Below are 20599 nucleotides of genomic sequence, written 5' to 3'. Positions count from 1 at the left end.
TCCTCTGTGTATCAAGAAAAATGTCCTGCTTTTCATCTCATTGTGCTTTTTTGCTGTATGGAATTTGTGCGATATTTCAAAATTTCACAGCATCCCCTCCCATTCTTTCAATTTTAAGCACAGATGTCCGTGATACCGCACTGTAACACCACAGCACTTTCTTTATTGAAAGATTTAACTTTGGTATGGACTTATAGCATCGTGGAAGAAGGCCATTTGGCTTATGTAGCTGCAAGAGAGGCTTTGCCTGCTCCAAACCTGCACACATGGGGCAAGGCAGAGTCATCTGCGTGCCCACTGTGCTCCAAGCGAGGAACCCTGGAGCACATCCTCAGCAGCTGTGCAAGGGCACTTGGTGAGGGACGGTACAGGTGGAGGCATGATCAGGTCCTGAAGACCATCACTGAAGCCATCAGCGCAGGAGTTGAGTGGGCGAAGCGGTCCCGACCCTCCAAGCAGACCATTGCCTTTGTCAGAGCTGGGGAGCAGCAAATACCTGCCAAAAGAACATCTGCAGGCATTCTGACCTCTGCAAGGGACTGGCAGCTGTTGGTGGACCTCGAAAGGCAGCTGAAGTTCCCCAACCATATCACAGCCACCACCCTGCGACCAGACATTATCCTAGTGTCTGAGGCTACTAAGCAAGTGGTGCTGCTGGAGCTGACAGTCCCATGGGAAGATAGCTTGGAGGAGGCCTTTGAAAGGAAGCTCTCCAAGTACTCAGGACTAGTCAGCAACTGTCAGCAGGCTGGATGGAGAGCGAGGTGTCTCCCAGTGGAGGTTGGTTGTAGGGGATTTGTAGCCCGTTCTTTAGTTAGAGCCTTCAGCATTTTGGGCATCGAGGGAGAGAGGAAGAGGAGAGCCATCCGCAGTACCACCGATGTGGCAGAGAGGGCCTCAAGATGGCTGTGGCTCAAAAGAGGGGAGCCATGGAGTCATAAGTAGCTAGCCATCTGGACACAAGCTGGTGTCTGATCAGCCCCAGCTGGGTCACCTGGAGGACATTGTATGATTCCAGGAACATCACTGAAGATGTGTCCAGAAGCATCAATAGATGTATGTACACAGCTGATGTCTTCCCTTCTGAGTAATGCCCAGAATCTGGACTGATTGTCAGTTAATTACATAAATTCAGATTAGGAATATTTTAAAAGTATTAAAAGTTGTATGACAGCAATGGTTATTGTTAATTCAATGGGTTGCTGCTTCACTACTATCCTTAAAGGAAGGGGATTTCCTGCCATTGCTTCAGATGGCCTTAGTAGGTCCATACTAACCTTGCCTTTTAACTGCCCTCTGAAATGACAGTAGTCTCAGGCTTTGGTTACACTGACAAGGGAGCCTTTGTCAGCTGCTGCAGTGAACCTTGTACAAGGTGAACTCTGCAGTAAACCTGGGTATTAAGGTATGCACCTGCCCATACCAGCCTCTGGGGTTTAGATGTTCTGATTCTCTGGAGTATAGAGAGCTGGCGCAGTTCCTTTCAAGATTCTGGCCCGTTCCGCTAATTGGCGGCCATATTTTGGCACCAGGATTTGGATATTTGAAGAGTACCTGAACTCAAGTTCAGTGTTCAGTCATCAGCTCAACTTTGGTTCAGTCTGCGATTACACTTAAAATTTCTGTCTTGTTTGGATTCTCATCTAGTCTCGTCTAGGATCTTGTCTAGCGTCAAGTCAAGGACCCTGTTCTCATCTCGGTCTTGATTCTAGTCCAGCACTTAGGTCCTTAGCATTGTTGCCTAGGCCTATGGTCACACTGTGTAAAGTCAGTTCCCTGTAAAGACGTCACCCGTAAGCACTTACTCTGTCTCAGGTTCTGGTTCCTCCGTGATGTTCCACAGCTGGCTACACAAAGACAAATTCCATTATTAGCACACATATCATACAATTCACATCCATTTGAAATAGAAAAACAACTTAAGGGTTGTCTCCCTGACATTCCCTATAAATAAATGTTCCAAGAGTGTGCATGGAATGGAATTGCAATTAGTTTCCAAGTTGACTGTTAACATATATAGCTTCTGTTGCTTAGCAAGCTGAAAGGATATCTAAAATATCACCAATACTCTAACATGAGCCCTAAGCGTTGAAACTTCAAGGCAAAGGTTCGGTTCCATTGTTAGAAAAACGATGGGCACAGATACTGCTATTGGTAATGGTAATTTCAGTGCAGTATGTGGAGACAGTGCAACTGCCTGTACACAAGCATATTGCCTGGCACTCTGGCACGTACCCATGTCTTTGCTCAGCACCCACACTTGGTCCGAGCAGTGATATCCACTAATGTGAGTCTTGAAGGAAGCGGCTGTAGAGATAGTGGATGCATTAAAGAGTAAGGAAAGATTACCTTTATTTGTCACATATACATTGAAACTTTAAATGAAATCCATCATTTGCATCAACAAACAGTCCATGGATGTTCTGGGGTCAGCCCATAAGTGTCACAATGCTTCCAGTGCCAACACTGCAAGGCCAGAATTTACTAATCTTAACCTGTAGGTCTTGGGAATGGGGGGGGGGGGTGCACTGGAGCACCTGTAGGAAACTCGTGCAGGTGTGGGAATAGCACACAAAGTCCTTACAGACAGCGGAGGGAATTGAAACCCCAAGGCAATTGCAGCCACGGGAACGCTTTGCGCAAACTGCTCTACTGCCATGCCTACCAACACTACCAGTCTTCTGGAAAGGTTGCAAAGGGCAGAAAAACTTCAAAGGTAACAGCACTATTCCATAAAGAAAAGTGACAGAAAGCTGTTAACTGTAGGTCAGATTGGACCACATCTGTCATTAGGAAATTGCCGGAATTTATTTTTTAGGAGGTGGGTAACAGGACATTTAGTAACACATACATTTAGTAACACATACAGAATGATTATACAGAGCTTCATGAAAGAAAAATCATTTTTAATAAATCTGCAGGAGCTCCTTGAGAATGCTATAAAGTGTGGTTTTAGGGACCCAGTGGATATAGTGAATTTGACTTTCCAGGGGGCATTGGATAAGATGCCATAAAAAGAAGAGTACGCAGGGTTGGGGAATATATATTGGCAATGGCAGGAGAATGGCTAACTAACAGAAAACAGTGAGTCAGGACAAAAGGATGATCTTTGGATTGGTAGTCAGCAACTACTGTGTTGCTAAGAGGATCAGCACATTGACCTCAACTATTTTCATACATTATTAATGACTTGGATGAAGAGAATGAGTGTATTGTTGCCAGATTTGATGAGGATATAAAAATAGTGGGGTTAGTAAGTGTCAGGACAGACAAAGAGGGGGCACATGAATCGGTTAAGTGAGTGGCCAAGACCTTGACAGATGGAGTTTAATGTGTGAGGAAATCAATATGTAATCTCTTTCATTCCATTTTGCCTTTTCTTCTCATTATCTTTCTTTCTAGTTTGTCCTATTGATGATCTTGTTTCCTGTTTCCCTTTCCATGAGCCTGTTCCTCTCTCTTTTATGCACACATTCCTCCATGTTTCTCTCACACATCCACTCCCTGACACTCTGACTCGGAACCTTGCGTTCCCTTGCTTTCCTGCTTTCTTTTTATCTCTTCTGCTCCCTCTGTGGAGTCATAGAACTGTACAGCACAGAAACAGGGCTTTCAACCCACCATCTCCACAACGGCCTTTCTCCCCATCAACATGAATCCTATTTGCCTGCGTTTGGTCCATTTCCTTCTATGACCAGCTTATTTCAGACCTGTTTAAATGTCTCTAAAGTTAGTGATTGCACCTGGTTCACCAACTGCAAAAGTAGTAAGCCCTGATATCAACTCTCCTCTGTGGAAAAATAAGCTTTCTCCTCAAATCCTCTTTACAATTCCTTGCTCTTACTTTAAACCTAAATGCCTTTTGTTTTTGATACCGCTATCATGACGAGCCTATCTAACTTACTTATATGTCTGTACTCCTCAGCTTTCTTTACTCCAGGGAAAATAGCACTAGCCAATCTAATCTCTCCCCTATTACTAAAGTCCCCCAATCCAGGCAACACCAGTCCTGGTGAATCTCCTCTGCACTCTCTCCAATGCAAACGCATCCTTCCTGTGATGCAGAGGCCAGTGTTTTGTAAAATTGCAACCTGATGTCCTTTAGGGTACTAATAAACACATTCCACATAGCCACTTATTTACACAGGGAAACAGAAGTCATTTGGAGAGATGCAACAAGGCAAGGAAATATACAATATTGATTAGTTCAGAGGAACAGAAAGGTATTGGAATACATATTCACAGGTCCTTAAAGATGGATATGGCAGTTAACAATGAAATCAAGATATTTTCCTTTATTTTCTGAAGAATGAAATATAAGACAACAGAGTTGATGCTACAACTGCATACAAACCAGAACACAGATTTGGAACTCTGCACTATTCCGGTCATCATATGGTAGGAAAATAAAGATTGCATTTGAGAAGATGTAAGGGAAATTAATGAAGGTATGGCCAGAACTGGATAATTGCAGCTGTGGAGAAGGATTGGATAGGATAGGGTTGTTTTGCTTGGAATGAGAGGGCTGATAAAAGCTTTAATTAATGTATGAAAAATTTTTAGGGGCTTAAATAGAATAAAAGAGAAGGATGTCCTTCCTTAACAAGGGAACAAAAAAGAAGAGGCATAGATTTCTTGTAGTAGAAAAGTTTAGAGAAGATAAGGAAAATTTCCTTCATGGTAGAGGCAAAAGCACTCAGCACAATTAAACTGTGCTCTGACGTGCACTTGGAGAGTGATGGTGTGCAGAATTATGGACCTAGTGTTGGAAGTTGAGTGGTTCTTTTTAAGCAGCACAGACGTGATAGGCTTATTCAAAGGTGAACTTAGCAACTGGACAGGAAGTCAGATGCAAAGGACTCCTTGGTTGCTCCTGACTTTTGTTCTAACCTACAGGTACAGAGTGAGGATCATACTGATCTGAGTACTTCATTATCAGAGCTACCCACAAGAAAGCAAAAAAATCCAGCCCATCCCAAGCATAATGGACTGTCAGAACCCTCGTTTTTATTTGCATGGACCTTCTCTATCAAGATTTGAAAGAGATTTGCAGGTTTTAAGGTCTTTGTGCTTTGACAATTATTTTTAAACTAAAGTTCACTCTGATGGTAGTTGTCCAAAGTCTCTTTGTGAAGTGTTTTTATTAGCAAGAATGTGTCAATGAACCTCTATCCCTGTGACACTGCAGCAAGCAAGATTTTCATTGTACCTGTACCTCACCTAAAATGATAATAAGCATGTTTCAACTGATTGGACCCTATTCCACTGCTCACTTTCAGTAGTTCTATCAGGATTGAAGTAGAGGTAAGACTTTATAAAAATGAAAGAAGTACCTTGAACCCACTGGTGTCACTTCAATTCTTATGGCTTGTTTTGTGAGCTGCTCCAGTGTCTCACACTCACTTGTTTGTGCTTCAGCATCGTGGCACTGAACCTCTTCATCCCAATCAGAATCAACATCTTCTAACACCATCTCACTTGGAGCTGGAAGAGTAAAGCTCAGTGAAGTGGCATGCAAAGTCTTCAAATCACGGGGACTAAATGAGGAAAAGCAAACTGTTTCATCATTTTTGACATCCAGAATTATCCAGCTGAGATCTAACTCTAATGACTTTTAAAGCTCTGGTTGACTTCATGTTTCATTTTTAAGTCTCTGTTTAGAAACCAGAGTAAGCCACGAGCACTTAGATCCACTTTGACAGAGTGTTCTGACTTACTTACATCGACTCCAAATTCCCTCTTGTCATCCAACCCAGGGATTCCCGACCTGGGGGTCCATGGACTCCTTGGTTACTGGTAAGGGTCCATGGCATAAAAAGGTTGGGGAACCCCTGATCTAGCCAGTCATCTCATACTGGTCCTCTGTTAAATGCATCACTTCATCTTTTTTACAGTCTGTTTTAAGATGCCTTTTACTTTTTCTCTGAAAACTACTATTATCCTCACCCATATCTAATGCATATTATTTCCAAAATTTCATGTTCTTGCTCTTTTGCATTTGAACCAAGAACATCTCCAGAAACTGAAAGAAAAACATACTCCAAATTTACTCATAAAGATCCAAGCATCACCATACAATGTGATTGAGTCACTAAGCCATTTCCTAATAATGTCACAGTTCCTTAATTCCTAGGAATTCTGCCATATTGAGGCTCTTGACCTCATTTGTCAGACCTCATTTGGAGTATAGTGAGCAGTTTTGGGGCCCCATATCTATGAAAGGATGTGATGGAAAGGGTCCAGAGGAGGTTTACAAGAATGATCCCAAAAATGAAAGGGTTAAGGATGGATAGCATTTGATGGCTCTGGGCTACTCATGTGGGTTTAGAAGAATGAGGGAGGATCTCATTGAAACCTACTGAATACTGCAAGGTTTAGATAGAGTGGATGCGGAGAAGATGTTTCCATTAGTGGGAGAGTCTAGAACTGCAGGATCAGAGATGAGGAAGAATTTCTTTAGCCAGTTGGTGGTGAATCTGTGGAACTCATTGCCATGGCTGGGAGTGGAGGCGAGGTCACTGGGTACATTTGAAGCAGAAGTTGATCAGTTCTGATTAATAAACATGTTGAAATTTATGAGGAGAAAGCAGGAGAATTGGGTTGGGGGGATAATAAATCAGCTATGATGGAATAGTGGATGAGATTCGATGGGCCATACGTCATTATTCTGTTCCTTTGTCTTACAGTTTTATGTTCTTTATGGGAAGAAGGTAACGTAGATCAAATCAAGAATTTGGGGAAAACAGAACTGGTTTATCACAGTTACTGTTTATATTAATTATGCATGGAGTTGAGAGTGACAGTAAATCAGCCATCACCTCTTATATGGTACTTCATCAAATACCTTCTAAAAGCTCCTGTTTCCAACCTTTTCAGTTCCATCATCAACAAATTCAATCAAACTGGACATGTATGATTTGACATTAGTTATTTATGATGGATATTCCTGATTAAATTAAAGATTATTATATTCTTGATGTTTTCCAATAACTTCTCATCAGGAATGTTAGACAACCTTTCATTTTATTTGTTTATTTTTCAGAATCTTGATATCATTGGCAGATCCAACATTAATTGTCCTTGGTCTTAGTGGCGTGTTGGGCCATTTCAAGGAGCATTTAACCCTATTGGTGACTCCAGAGTCACACAATGGGCTAGACTGGAGATGAATGGCTGATTTCTTCCCCTGAAGGACATTAGTTAACCAGTTTGATTTCTTATAACAATACAATAATTTTGTGGTCATCTTTACTAATGATTTTTTAAAAATTCTACATTATTGATATTAATTTAAATCTATAACTGCCATGGTGGGATTTTATGTGAAGTTCTGAATCAGGCCAGTTTCTTCATTCTTTATTTTGCTCCCTTTTCCTGACTACTGGTTCAATATTAATAATTTTCAGCACTCTCACACTCCAACATCCAGTGGGACCTTAAAGATTATGGCAATGTACTGGCCATCACAGTCTTTCCTTCTTTCAGTAGACATCGCCTCTAGGCTGGGTGACAAGATCAACTTTTAGAAATGTTATTCTTAATAAGCCTTCTCTGCCTAAGTATTCTCTTGAACATAGTCTGCACCCTGTTTAACTGTCAAATCATTTGCTTCCTTTGTGAGGACAGATTCAAGCCATCAGCTGTGACCTTAGGATTCCCCCTGCTAACAAAATCCTTTTGATGTGCAGTTACTGGTGGAACATGAATTCCTCACAATCAGCCACATGATAACACGATCACTGTTCCAATCCCAACCCGACTTCAGTGGAATTTAAATGTGAGCAACTCACAAAATCTGGAATACAAAGCTAACGTCAATAATGGAGGTTTGTTCCCAGAAAGAGATACTCAAGAACACACTTGCATGATTCCCAACAATTATTTTATTTGGTGTAACTCTGGGAACATCGCTGTGCATAAGTGAGAGAATGACATCAGTCCTGAAAGGACTGATGACTTCCCATGACAGCCACACAGCAGTAGTGCACATTAGGACTGCCGTAGAGAAGGCAGCAGAGGAGAGAGAATGCTCAGATTAATAGAGACGTCAAAATCCAGGTCAACAAGACACTTGCCTGGAGGGATGACCTGTGTTCTGGACATCGGGAGACCACCACCTAACACCCTACCCAGGATGTGATTGGGCTAAAGAAAGTGTAGAGGAGATTCATCCGGAAGGTGTTTGTATTGAAGCATTTCAGTTATAAGGAGAGGGTAGATGAGCCTGATGAATTTTTCCAGGGGCAGAAGAGATACCTGGTAGTGCTGTACAAAATTATGTGTAGGATAGAGAGCTGATGGTAAGAATCTGTTTCTTATGTTTGGGGATGTCCAGATAGAAGGTAAGGGGTAGGAGGTTCAGCAGGAATCCATGTTTTTTTTTGCCACACAGAGTGTGTTTGGAATCTGGGACAAGCTACCTGAAGAGGTGGTGAAGGCAGGCACTTCAACAGCATTTAAGAAGCGTTCAGACCAGAACTTGATTTGCTAAGGCACAGAAGGCTTCAAATAAAATGCAGGTAAACAAGATTAATGTAGATGAGTGCAATGGCCAGCGTGAATACTGTGGACTAATGGGCATGCTTCCATGCTCTGGAACGCTATGGCTTTGTATCCCAACATAGGAAGCTGCGGTAGAGGTGGCCACGGTCGTCTCTTCCAGGAGTGTGAATCCCTGTGTTGTAGAGCAATCTGCCAAACAAATTTTCCAATGTCATGAGATATGTCAATGTGCCCCACTGCTTATGCCTACAGAGTGGAACTGCTTAAAGATAAATGTCATTTTGTCCAGAGCATCGAAGTCCAAAGTCCTAACTCATCAGAAAACACAGGATCATATAGCAAGTCATTCAGGTCACTGGAGCAGGGATTGTGGTGTGCATTAGTGAATGATGTACATGCATGATGGTTTGTGTACACATGTTGCAGATGGAGAGAGTGGAATGAACAAGATACACACATTTTAGTAGTTGTCCATGCCTTTTGGTGTTTTATTATATTCTGCACACTACATGAGTGGGAGCCCACACAGATCTTACAAATAGGCAACGATTTTGTAAGGAACAGACTTTGCAAGAAGAAATGGAGACATCAGACTTCCAGTCAACTCTAAGGCCCCAAGGCCAGTTGACAACACTTGCGAACTCACTGAAAGTTTGAAGTACCAGTGGATGTAGTTGCAGCTAATCTTGAGTGGCGCTGAGAATTGTGGGCGAAGGGGAGAATATTGGCTAGATTCTGCACCTGAAGGGGGAGCAGGATGGTTGGAGAGGATACGGGGCAAGTTCATGAGGCAATTCTCTCACGGCTAAGAGAGACAGTGTGACTTTTGCAGAGTATCTTGTAGTGTAGATGTACACAGGATAAGAGAGTTCACATCTGGTCCAGCACTGTAAGAACCGCATTGAAAAGGAACTTAATTTGATGAATCAGAGGACCTGGCCATTAAATCTAGCAGCACCAAAACAACAGGAACCATTATGGGTTCTGACATGATATGGTTGTGCCCTGTCATCAGTTTTTGTGGGAACATCTTCATCAGAAGAAGAGAAGCTATTTAAACTCCTGTGATTCTCTCAGCTTACACACAGAAATGTTTATCAGAGCAAAGGACAGTGGAAACTGATGGTGAAGGTCAGGGGACCAATGGATAAATTTATGTTTCCTGTGAAATTGAGATACAGAAAGGAACCAGAAAAGATGTAAATAAATAAAATATAAGTGGAAAAAATTGCTTCATAAGGAGGATCGGGGGTAAGTATATTTTGAAGGGTTTGAGAGTGTGGCGGAGAATATAGGGCAATAATATTGTCAGTATGGGGAATATAATGAAGGATACAATATAGTTCTATCCTTTGTACTGAGAATAGACATGGTAATTACAGCATTCTGGGGAGAATGAGATTAATACATACAGAGACTATGCAGAATGATTAGGGACAATTAAGTTGCTTCCCCTTCATCCAGTACAATAAATGAAAGGGATTATCTTCTTCTAAACAGAACCTGTCTTGTAATTCTTGGAGCAATGAGAGATAGATGAGAATTCTGAAAATCACTGCTGAACCTGAGGTTCAGGAATCACATTCATGTGAGAGGCAGTAAAAGCAGCGACTGAATGACTTCTACTTTTGCTTCTTCTGCTTGGACCCGTTTTATAATGCCCCATTAACCCTGAGCTCATCTCTTGATATTCATTCCCACTGGCATTTAATCTCTACTGCACTCCACCCAAAGAATCTTTCTTCTTTCTGTCTTTTGCTCCAACTTAAAACATACCCAGCCTAAAAACTGACAATGTTGCTCTCTTCCCAGAGACAATCGGACCTGCAGAGAATTTCCAGTACTTATGGCATTGGATATGCATAGTTCCAAAACTTGCAGTGTTTTGCACTTGTCTGTGGGTGAGGAATTGGCTATTGCCCATGAGGATGGGGTGAAGGGGAAGTCAGTGCTTTCAACAAAGGGTAGAGATACTATTGATTAAATCAAGGGAGTAATGAATGACCTGAGATTGGAGAAGGTTAGTTTCTATCTTCCACATTACAGTAAATTATGCATCATAGGATTAAGAAGCTATGAATGACATAACTGAAACTATATACAGGAATTTTATTGCTTGGCATGATAGATTCTCCTGCAAATATATCCAAATAGTGTTACTGGCATCAGATGTGGCCTCACTTGTCTGATAGATGCCTCTTATACTGGGAGAAATAACCTTCTCTGATAGATACCCCGAAGATTGAAGGTGTGTTGCTGTGTCAACCTGTCTGACCAACTAATTTCAAACCAAAGTGAAATGATATTGTATGATATCTGAGAGGGCACAGATGGTTACCCCTTATGCTATAAGGACAGACTGCCAGATGGATGTTTGTTAGGCTGAGGAGTCCAATGTCTGATGATGGTTTTCATGTGGAGAGGGGACACTCACACTGACTGTTAGATTTCTCTCAGACAGGAGATGTTAACTGTTTGGAAGACGTCCCTCATCTTGAGGGATCACACTACCTGACAGATGCTGTATGCCGTAACTGAAAGTGTTAGATTGTCTGATGGATGCCTTGCACACTGAGGGTCACTGTCTGATAGATGTTCCCTGGGGGGCTGGAGATACAACGTTTGATGGATGCCTCTCAGATGGATGGGGCCACACTGTCTCATAAATGTCTCAAACTAGATATCTATAAATCTCATACTGACTTATGTAAATTCAGTCATTTACATTTTGGTTTTGAATCTTTTTCAGTAAAACTCAGCTAAGTGTGTAGAAAAAAAATTTAGTAGTTAGAAGCAGCCTAATTAACAGCATGAGTGTCACATGAAGACCAGGAGCGGCTGCTAAAGATTTGCCCTCCCCTGGTCCATATTACTCCTGCAAGTGCCCCAGGACACCCAGAGACTGAGTGAGATTCTGCCCTCCAAGAAACGTCTCATCTCAGATGAATTTGGGTTTCAGCTCCCAGTCATGGAGATGGAGTGATTATAGGCAGCCCTTGCTCACTACACACTGATATCTTCCCAAAGCCTTCATTTTCCTTTTGTTTCAGAGATGAGAACCAGCTTCCCTCCTGAAACAAAGGAGAAGACGACACAATTAGGGAAAACAACTGCACACTACTTGCGCTCATCCTGCCCCCACTCTTCTACCTCGCTGCGGCTAGCTGTTCCCGGACGACTTTGCTCCTACCAACAAAAATATTGTTGAATATTGATAGTGTTGGAAGGATGCCAATGTATAGTAACAGAATAATTACTCATATTTGCAGTCAAGTTCAGAATTAAGTGTACTGAGACAAAGATCAGTGGATGATGGGTGGTATGAAGGTCCTTTTGTTACAGTACGCACATGACCACGCCAGCCTCCATGATTTAGATGCTCTGATTCTCCAGAGTATAGATAAATGGTGCGGTCCTCTTAAAGATTCTGACCCACTCCGCTAATTGGCGGCCATGTTGTGGCATTTGGGATTTCTATCTCTTTTGGATTCTTGTCTAGTCTCATCAGGTTCTTGTCTAGCGTCCAGACAAGAACCCTGTTCTCGTCCGTGACGAAAGTACACATAGACTAAGATGTTGACTGTCCTGTGCTATCACCAGTGGGATCAACAGTTGATCTGCCACCTGTCTTCAGGAGAGAGATAAGTAAGACAATGGAGCAGCATTTGGAAATGTTAATGAAGAGACGAGAGAGATTAACGGAAAGAGACACCGGTCTGGGTATTGTCAAGACTGGTTTGCTTTGAACCTGAACTGTTTGAAGTGATGGACAGGCGATACCCCAACAGGGGGATAAAAAGGGACGGGTTCGCTAAGGCAACACACACCACACGAGACACCACTCACGACACCACGAGGTATCGAGACCCTGGAAGCGGTGTGCCCCCACAAGTCGGTGGGAGTTTTGGCGGGTTAGTCACGGGACCAGCCATAGACACACAGAGTGGAAAGATTCGGTCGGCGGGAACCTGGTGTGTGTGTCCACCCTTGCCTGGGTGCCGGGTTCACTGCAGAGGAATGATCGTATCTGAAAACGGAGGGGTCACAGTCGGTGACCTCAGAAGACATTACAAAGGGCTCGCCCGAAAGCTAACTGCGGGAAATATCAAAGATCTGTTGAATCCAATTTTGAATATCAGCATTCGCTCTCTCTCTCTCTCTCTCTGTCTTCAACAGCACAACAACGATTGCTGCGAACTGAACTAAACTGAACTCTGTCACTTGTGATTGAACATTTTACCCCTAGACTGCGATAGAGCTTGATTGATCCTATTATCCTAGTTCTGTGTACATGTGTGTTTATTCAGTGCTAACTTGTTGCATTTATATCCTTACTATTAGAGTACTGTGTTGTTTATTTCTTTAATAAAACTTTCTTAGTTCCAGTAATCCAGACTCCAACTGAGTGATCCATTTCTGCTGGCTTGGCAACCCAGTTACGGGGTACGTAACACATCTCAGTCCTGATTCTAGTCTCAGATACTCCAGCACTTGGGTCCTTACCATCCTCACCAAAGTCTCTCATCACACTTTTACAGTAATCCTTTAAGCTCCCTTTTAGGTGCAGGATAACATTTCTTCTAAACTAATAAATCAACTTATTTCAGGTCAATCGTCCTTCATCATTTACTGGTTTCCCAGAACCAGAACCACAACCCCAAAGGCGGTGAGATATTTCTCCTTTAGCCATAATAGTTATCGTCTAACCTTCATTTCGGGGCAGAAATGCTGATCTATTTTGTTTTGGGGATGCTTGTCTTGTAAGAGGGGCATGATTGGCATAAGCTCAATCCTTGTTAAAGTATTGAGCCCTCTGGTTGAAGTCAGCACAAAAAGTTACTTACATCTTAAACTACGATTATACCAAGACTCCCGGGTTGGCAGATATGCAGAGTTGACACCACCACACCCAAACCTCCAACAGGCAAAGGCTGGCAAAGCTTGCTTGGTACCAACACATTAGTATGTGTACGTTAAGAAAGGAAATGTCTTCAATTTCCCTATGTTGTCTGAGACCATTTCATATTAGTTTATTTAATTTTCTAGGCTTCAATTAGTTTCAGAGCCAATGTCTGCATGATCATAAGAACATAAGAATTGGGAGGAGGCTGATCTGACCATGGACTCATCTTCATCTACCTGCCTATTCTCCCATAACCCTCAATTCCCCTACTATGCAAAAATCTATCCAACCTTGTCTTAAATATATTTACTGATCAATGCAGTGAGTGTTTCCTCTTTCAGCTACAAGTCCTGTCCAGAATGAGTTTGAGTAGGTGTGGACTGTGACACAGAATTCTCAAACAAGCCATTACATTCTTATTTGCATTCAGCAACATAACAAGCGGGATTGTAGAAGATAAAATAGCAAAAACAGATAAAAGAAGAAATTCCACTCAGCTCTGCAGTCGGCTCTCGTGAAGAGTGCCTTTTTCTGCATCCGACCTGGTAGCCTGTTCCATTAATATTGATTAAGTATTACAGCAAGCATGGAATGAAAATTAGAGGTAGGGTATTTAAAAACATCAAGATGATCAAGTCTGAGATGGACTTAAATGCTAAACCATCTAGCTGTCAGTTCAGTTAATGAACCATTGTATCTTCAGGCTTAGTATTTTTCCTCCACACACAATGTGGAAATAATATGGTCAAGGTTTTTTCCCTTAGGATCCTGTCTATTATACCATGGAATGTAAATTTCAAAATCCCCTCCTTCCACATAATGATATTTCTTGCCTATGGGTTGTCAACCCTAATTGTGATCTCCAATGCAAGATGCTTACCTAATGTTAATAAAAAACTGAATTGATTCTGCAAATGCTGATGTTCAAGTGGTATACTTTTGTTGGAGGGTTGTGAATCTAAACCAGAGCTCAAGTAGCTCAAAGCCTACAACTTGGTGATACAGTATCCTCTATAGCTTATTTGTTCCAATTACTTCCTTCCAAGGATCTACTCTGTGCTTTGCCAGAGTTTCAAATCATTGCAATTTACCGTTCACTTAGCAGATCTCTTTTTCTCGGTAACCTGCTCTGTGATTCTTGCACTAATTTTTATTTGAGATTATTTGCCCATTTAACTTGAAGTTTTCTGAAACAATTGTACTTACCTTCTTCTGCAGAACATACAGCAGTCGTCCCAACATCCTGGGTAGAAGAGAGGAGAAACAGTGATGTTAGAGAAAGCTAAACCATGAACTCCCCTATTTTTATTCTATGGATACCAGAGAGCTCAGCTCTCGCAAAAATCAAACTGCTGAAGGAACTCAGCAGGTCAGGCAGCATCTGAAAAGAAAAATAAACTTGGGTTGAGACATTTCATCTGGCCTGTTTATTCTGCGAAGTGTTTAGCTTTCACTGACCATAAGACATTCAGTCCATTGAGTCTGCTCTGCAATTCCATCATGGCTGATATCATTTCCCTCTCAACCCCATTCACCTGCCTTCTCCCCACAACATTTGAACCCTTACTAATCAAGAACTTATCAACCTAAGATTCAAATGTACCCAATCACTCAGCTTTCATAGCCATCTATTCCAATGAATTCCACAGGTCCACCACCCTCTGGCAAAAGAGGTTCCTCCTCATCTCTGTTCTAAAGGGATATCCTTCTATTCTGAGATTGTACCCCCAGTCCTGGACTCCTCCACTAATGGAAACATTTTCTTCTTTACCGCTCTACCTAGGCTTTTCAATATTCAATAGGCCTTTCAATGTAGGGTGAGCAGGAAGGGAAATGACTTTGCTAACCTAATTTTTACTCTCCAGATTTGAGTTATAAGGAGGCTTGGGAGGCCAGAGGGCACTAATTGGTGGGAGAAGAATTCTCATCTAGTACATCAGTCATGATGTTGTAGTCTGGGAGAATCCCAAAGATGGAGTGAGGAATCTGAGGAATAGGAGGCAGTGATTTCTCATGTGGAGCTAGGGATGAGTATTCTTCCTCTTCCTGAGCCCTCTCAGTGGATGTCCAGGCTGGTGGAAGGGATGTCAATTAGGTGGACCTTGAGTCATATGACACTTGTAAAACCCCCCCCACCCCCCACTCTCTCACACCCCACTCGCACATCTGCTCCAGAAACTAACCTATGACAGTGACTTCAGAAAGTCAAGAGGTGGGTCACTATAGTAGCAAACCAAACTTCTGATCTTGCTTCTTTATTTGGTTACTGGTTCAGCAGACTTTCTGGTCAATGGGATTCTGTAATGGTATTAAGTCTCAGGGGATGTTGGGAATGGTCATTACATGGCTCCCTTAAGTAGCAGCCTAAGCTTAGATTTGTCCACGTCCTATTACATCTAATTGCACCTGTGGATAAGCAGACTTCATTCACTAATGAATTACAGTACAAATGGAACTGAATCATTGGAAAACAGATCTTGTGTAAAATACTGGAATGATTTGATGAATTACTTCTTTGGGACCAGGATAATCCCCAGGAATTCTGCAGTTATATTATGAAGATATCATCAATGGTAACTCCATTACTCTTTGCAGAATTATTGTACAAATCATGACAGAGGGACATATGGTGATCTTTTCTCCCTTGGTCATTCCATGTCTCACCCTGGTGTGGGATTCCTCACACAGAACTTAGGGTGGCAGAGTGCTGCACAGATCCAGTATCTTGTGTCCAATCCTGACTTCTGGTGATGTTTGTACATTGACCTGTTTTTCCTCTACCGTCCCAAAGACATGCTGATCACTGTATATTACCCCAAGAGTGGGTGGGTGGCAGGGGAACAAATAGAGGTGTTAATGGGCATATGGGCGATGATAGGTTACCGAGAGATAGTTGTGTGAGAGTTGGCATAGATTTGAAACGTCAAATGGTCTTCCATTGCATTGTAAAGAAATACATGAGATCTTGGTCAGGACCAATCACCATGTGATGGAAGTCAGGAACAAGAAGGGAGCAGTTACTCTATTGGGGGTATTCTATAGGCCCCCTGGTAGCAGCAGAGATACAGAGGAGCAGATTGGGAGGCAGATTTTGGAAAGGTGCAAAAATAACAGGGTTGTTATCATGGGTGACTTAAACTTCCCTAATATTGATTGGCACCTGATTAGTTCCAATGGTTTAGATGGGGCAGAATTTGTTAAGTGTGTCCAGGATGGATTCCTGTCACAGTATGTGGACAGGCCGACCAGGAGGAATGCCATACTAGATCTACTACTAGGTAATGAACCGGGTCAGGTCACAGATCTCTCAGTGGGTGAGCATCTGGGGGACAGTGACCACCGCTCCCTGGCCTTTATAGTTATCATGGAAAAGGATAGAATCAAAGAGGACAGGAAAATTTTTAATTGGGGAAAGGCAAATTATGAGGCTATAAGGCTAGAACTTGCGAGTGTGAATTGGGATGATGTTTTTGCAGGGAAATGTACTATGGACATGTGGTCGATGTTTAGAGATCTCTTGCGGGATGTAAGGGATAAATTTGTTCCGGTGAGTAAGATAAAGAATGGTAGGGTGAAGGAACCATGGGTGACAAGTGAGGTGGAAAATCTAGTCAGGTGGAAGAAGGCAGCATACATGAGGTTTAGGAAGCAAGGATCAGATGGGTCTATTGAAAAATATAGGGAAGCAAGAAAGGAGCTTAAGAAGGGGCTGAGAAGAGCAAGAAGGGGGCATGAGAAGGCCTTGGCGAGTAGGGTAAAGGAAAACCCCAAGGCATTCTTCAATTATGTGAAGAAAAAAAAGATGACAGGAGTGAAGGTAGGACTGTTAGAGATAAAGGTGGGAAGATGTGCCTGGAGGCTGTGGAAGTGAGCGAGGTCCTCAATGAATACTTCTCTTCGGTGTTCACCAATGAGAGGGAACTTGATGACGGTGAGGACAATATGAGTGAGGTTGATGTTCTGGAGCATGTTGATATTAAGGGAGAGGAGGTGTTGGAGTTGTTAAAATACATTAGGACAAATAAATCCCCGGGGCCTGACGGAATTTTCCCCAGGCTGCTCCATGAGGCGAGAGAAGAGATTACTGAGCCTCTGGCTAGGATCTTTATGTCCTCGTTGTCCACGGGAATGGTACCGGAGGATTGGAAGGAGGTGAATGTTGTTCCCTTGTTCAAAAAAGGTAGTAGGGGTAGTCCGGGTAATTATAGACCAGTGAGCCTTACGTCTGTGGTTGGAAAGCTGTTGGAAAAGATTCTTAGAGACAGGATCTATAGGCATTTAGAGAATCATGGTCTGATCAGGGACAGTCAGCATGGCTTTGTGAAGGGCAGATCGTGTCTAACAAGCCTGACAGAGTTCTTTGAGGAGGTGACCAGGCATATAGATGAGGGTAGTGCAGTGGATGTGATCTATATGGATTTTAGTAAGGCATTTGACAAGGTCCCGCACGGTAGGCTTATTCAGAAAGTTAGAAGGCATGGGATCCAGGGAAGTTTGGCCAGGTGGATTCAGAATTGGCTTGCCTGCAGAAGGCAGAGGATGGTGGTGGAGGGAGTACATTCAGATTGGAGGATTGTGACTAGTGGTGTCCCTCAAGGATCTGTTCTGGGACCTTTACTTTTTGTGATTTTTATTAACGACCTTGTTGTGGGGGTAGAAGGGTGGGTTGGCAAGTTTGTAGACAACACAAAGGTTGGTGGTGTTGTAGATAGTGTACAGGATTGTCAAAGATTGCAGAGAGATATTGATAGGATGCAGAAGTGGGCTGAGAAGTGGCAGATGGAGTTCAACCCGGAGAAGTGTGAGGTGGTACGCTTTGGAAGGACAAACTCCAAGGCAGAGTACAAAGTAAATGGCAGGATACTTGGTAGTGTGGAGGAGCAGAGGGATCTCGGGGTACATGTCCACAGATCCCTGAAAGTTGCCTCACAGGTGGATAGGGTAGTTAAGAAAGCTTATGGGGTGTTAACTTTCATAAGTCGAGGGATAGAGTTTAAGAGTCGTGATGTAATGATGCAGCTCTATAAAACTCTGGTTAGGCCACACTTGGAGTACTGTGTCCAGTTCTGGTCACCTCACTATAGGAAGGATGTGGAAGCATTGGAAAGGCTACAGAGGAGATTTACCAGGATGCTGCCTGGTTTAGAAAGTATGCATTATGATCAGAGAGTAAGGGAGCTAGAGCTTTACTCTCTGTAGGGAAGGAGGATGAGAGGAGACATGATAGAGGTGTACAAGATAATAAGAGGAATAGATAGAGTGGATAGCCAGCGCCTCTTCCCCAGGGCACCACTGCTCAATACAAGAGGATATGGCTTTAAGGTAAGGGGTGGGAAGTTCAAGGGGGATATTAGAGGAAGGTTTTTTACTCAGAGAGTGTTTGGTGCGTGGAATGCACTGCCTGAGTCAGTGGTGGAGGCAGATACACTAGTGAAGTTTAAGAGACGACTAGAGAGGTATATGGAGGAATCGAAGGTGGGGGCTTATATGGGAGGCAGGGTTTGAGGGTCAGCACAACATTGTGGGCCGAAGGGCCTGTACTGTGCTATACTATTCTATGTTCTATGAATATTGCTTCCACACACAGCAGACCTCTGTGTCCCTCCTCCATGTCTCCATGGATCTCTTATGCAGCGGATCTGTGGGCTCTGGGGAGAGTTCTGTTAAGATATGTCATTTCTCTCAGCATGACAATAATGAGACAGTTACAATCTTTCAAGCAAGACTCCATGTACAAACTACTATAATGTGTTTTTCTTACATATTTGACACAACTTCAATAAATTTTGCCATGAATCCATTTTGTTCTACATGACACCAATAGAGGCCACCAAGAGACGGTGGTTTCCAACACCTAGGCTCCTAAGTTTAGTTCATAATGACTCTGATTCTCCCAGAGGGGTAAGATGAAGGAACATATCTCAGTCCTCATCAAGGGATCAGAGGTGGAGAGAATGAGCAGTTTCAACTTCGTGGGTGTCAGATCTCTGAGGATCTAACCTGGTCCCAAAGTATCGATGCAGTTATAAAGAAGGCAAGACAGCAGCTATACTTTATTAGGAGTTTGAAGAGATTTGGTATGTCAACAAATACACTCAAAAACTTCCATAGATGTACTGTGGAGAGCATTCTGACAGGCTGCATCACTGTCTGGGATGGGAGAGCTACTGCATAGTACTGAAAGAAGCTGCAGAGGGTTGTAAATTTAGTCAGCTCCATCTTGGGTACTATCTTACAAAGTACCCAGGACATCTTCAAGGAGCAGTGTCTCAGAAAGGCAGCGTCCATTATTAAGGACCTCCAGCACCCAAGGCATGCCGTTTTCTCACTGTTACCATCAGGTAGGAGGTACAGAAGCCTAAAGGTACACACTCAGTGATCCGATTCCTAAATGGACATTGAACCCTTGGACAGCACCTCACTTTTTTAAAATATATAGTATTTCTGTTGTTTGCATGACTTTTAATCTATTCAATATACATATACGGTATAAGGTATACTGAATAAGATTTACTTATTTATTTTTTATTATTTTTTTCTTCTATATTATGCATTGCATTGAACTGCTGCTATTAAGTTAACAAATTTTATGTTAAATGCTGGTGATAATAAACCTGATTCTTATTCTGATTCTGACATCAACATTGTAATTCAGAACATACTGTACCTCCTTTGGTAACTGGGGTCTGGTGACCGGTTGTGGCACAACTTTCCCAAGACCTTGTACCAGCCAACTGAAGACACTGAGGAACATATATAATAATAAGTGCTATTATAAGATATTTAGCAACAATTTGATCGCATTAATTTTACAATGACTAGGAATAAATTGATTTGGATCTAGATCCCAAGTCTTTTTATTCATTCATTTAATTCATTTAGTGAGAGCATCACTAACAAGGCGACATTGTTAGCAAACACTGTGATGTTAGAAATTACTGTTTATCTTGACTTGTCCAGAATTCATCAGATAATGTATGGTCTATACTAGACAGAAAAAATCCTTCTTTGAAGGACATGAGTGGATGATAACAGCTTGTAATTCCAAATGTTTGTTAATCAATTGAACTTAAATTTCCAACTCCCTTTGTGAATTTGACCTTGTGGCCCCAAATCAGAATATATGGGTACTACACACTAATCCAATAAATCCTCACTTTGCTGCTGTAGACCTTACATTATCAGTTTGACAGA

At 42.3% G+C, this 20599-nt stretch overlaps 1 protein-coding gene across 1 annotated transcript in view; it reads right to left on the bottom strand.

Annotated features, from left to right (window-relative positions):
• The window catches only part of LOC140210387 (cyclic nucleotide-gated channel beta-1-like), a 91215-nt gene extending 85742 nt beyond the window's left edge, over positions 1-5473 (bottom strand). The window contains exons 1-2 of the mRNA XM_072279305.1: positions 5334-5473; positions 1806-1847 (exon numbers count right to left, since the gene is read on the bottom strand). Of these exons, the coding sequence (XP_072135406.1) occupies positions 1806-1847; positions 5334-5473 (182 nt within the window). The remainder of the gene's footprint in view (positions 1-1805; positions 1848-5333) is intronic.
• Positions 5474-20599: the final 15126 nt, after the last annotated feature.

The sequence above is a fragment of the Mobula birostris genome, chromosome 15 (genome assembly GCF_030028105.1).
Source record: "Mobula birostris isolate sMobBir1 chromosome 15, sMobBir1.hap1, whole genome shotgun sequence".
NCBI lineage: Eukaryota > Metazoa > Chordata > Chondrichthyes > Myliobatiformes > Myliobatidae > Mobula > Mobula birostris.
The sequence above is the reverse complement of the archived record's forward strand: the minus strand, read 5'-3'. Positions and strand labels throughout refer to the sequence as shown.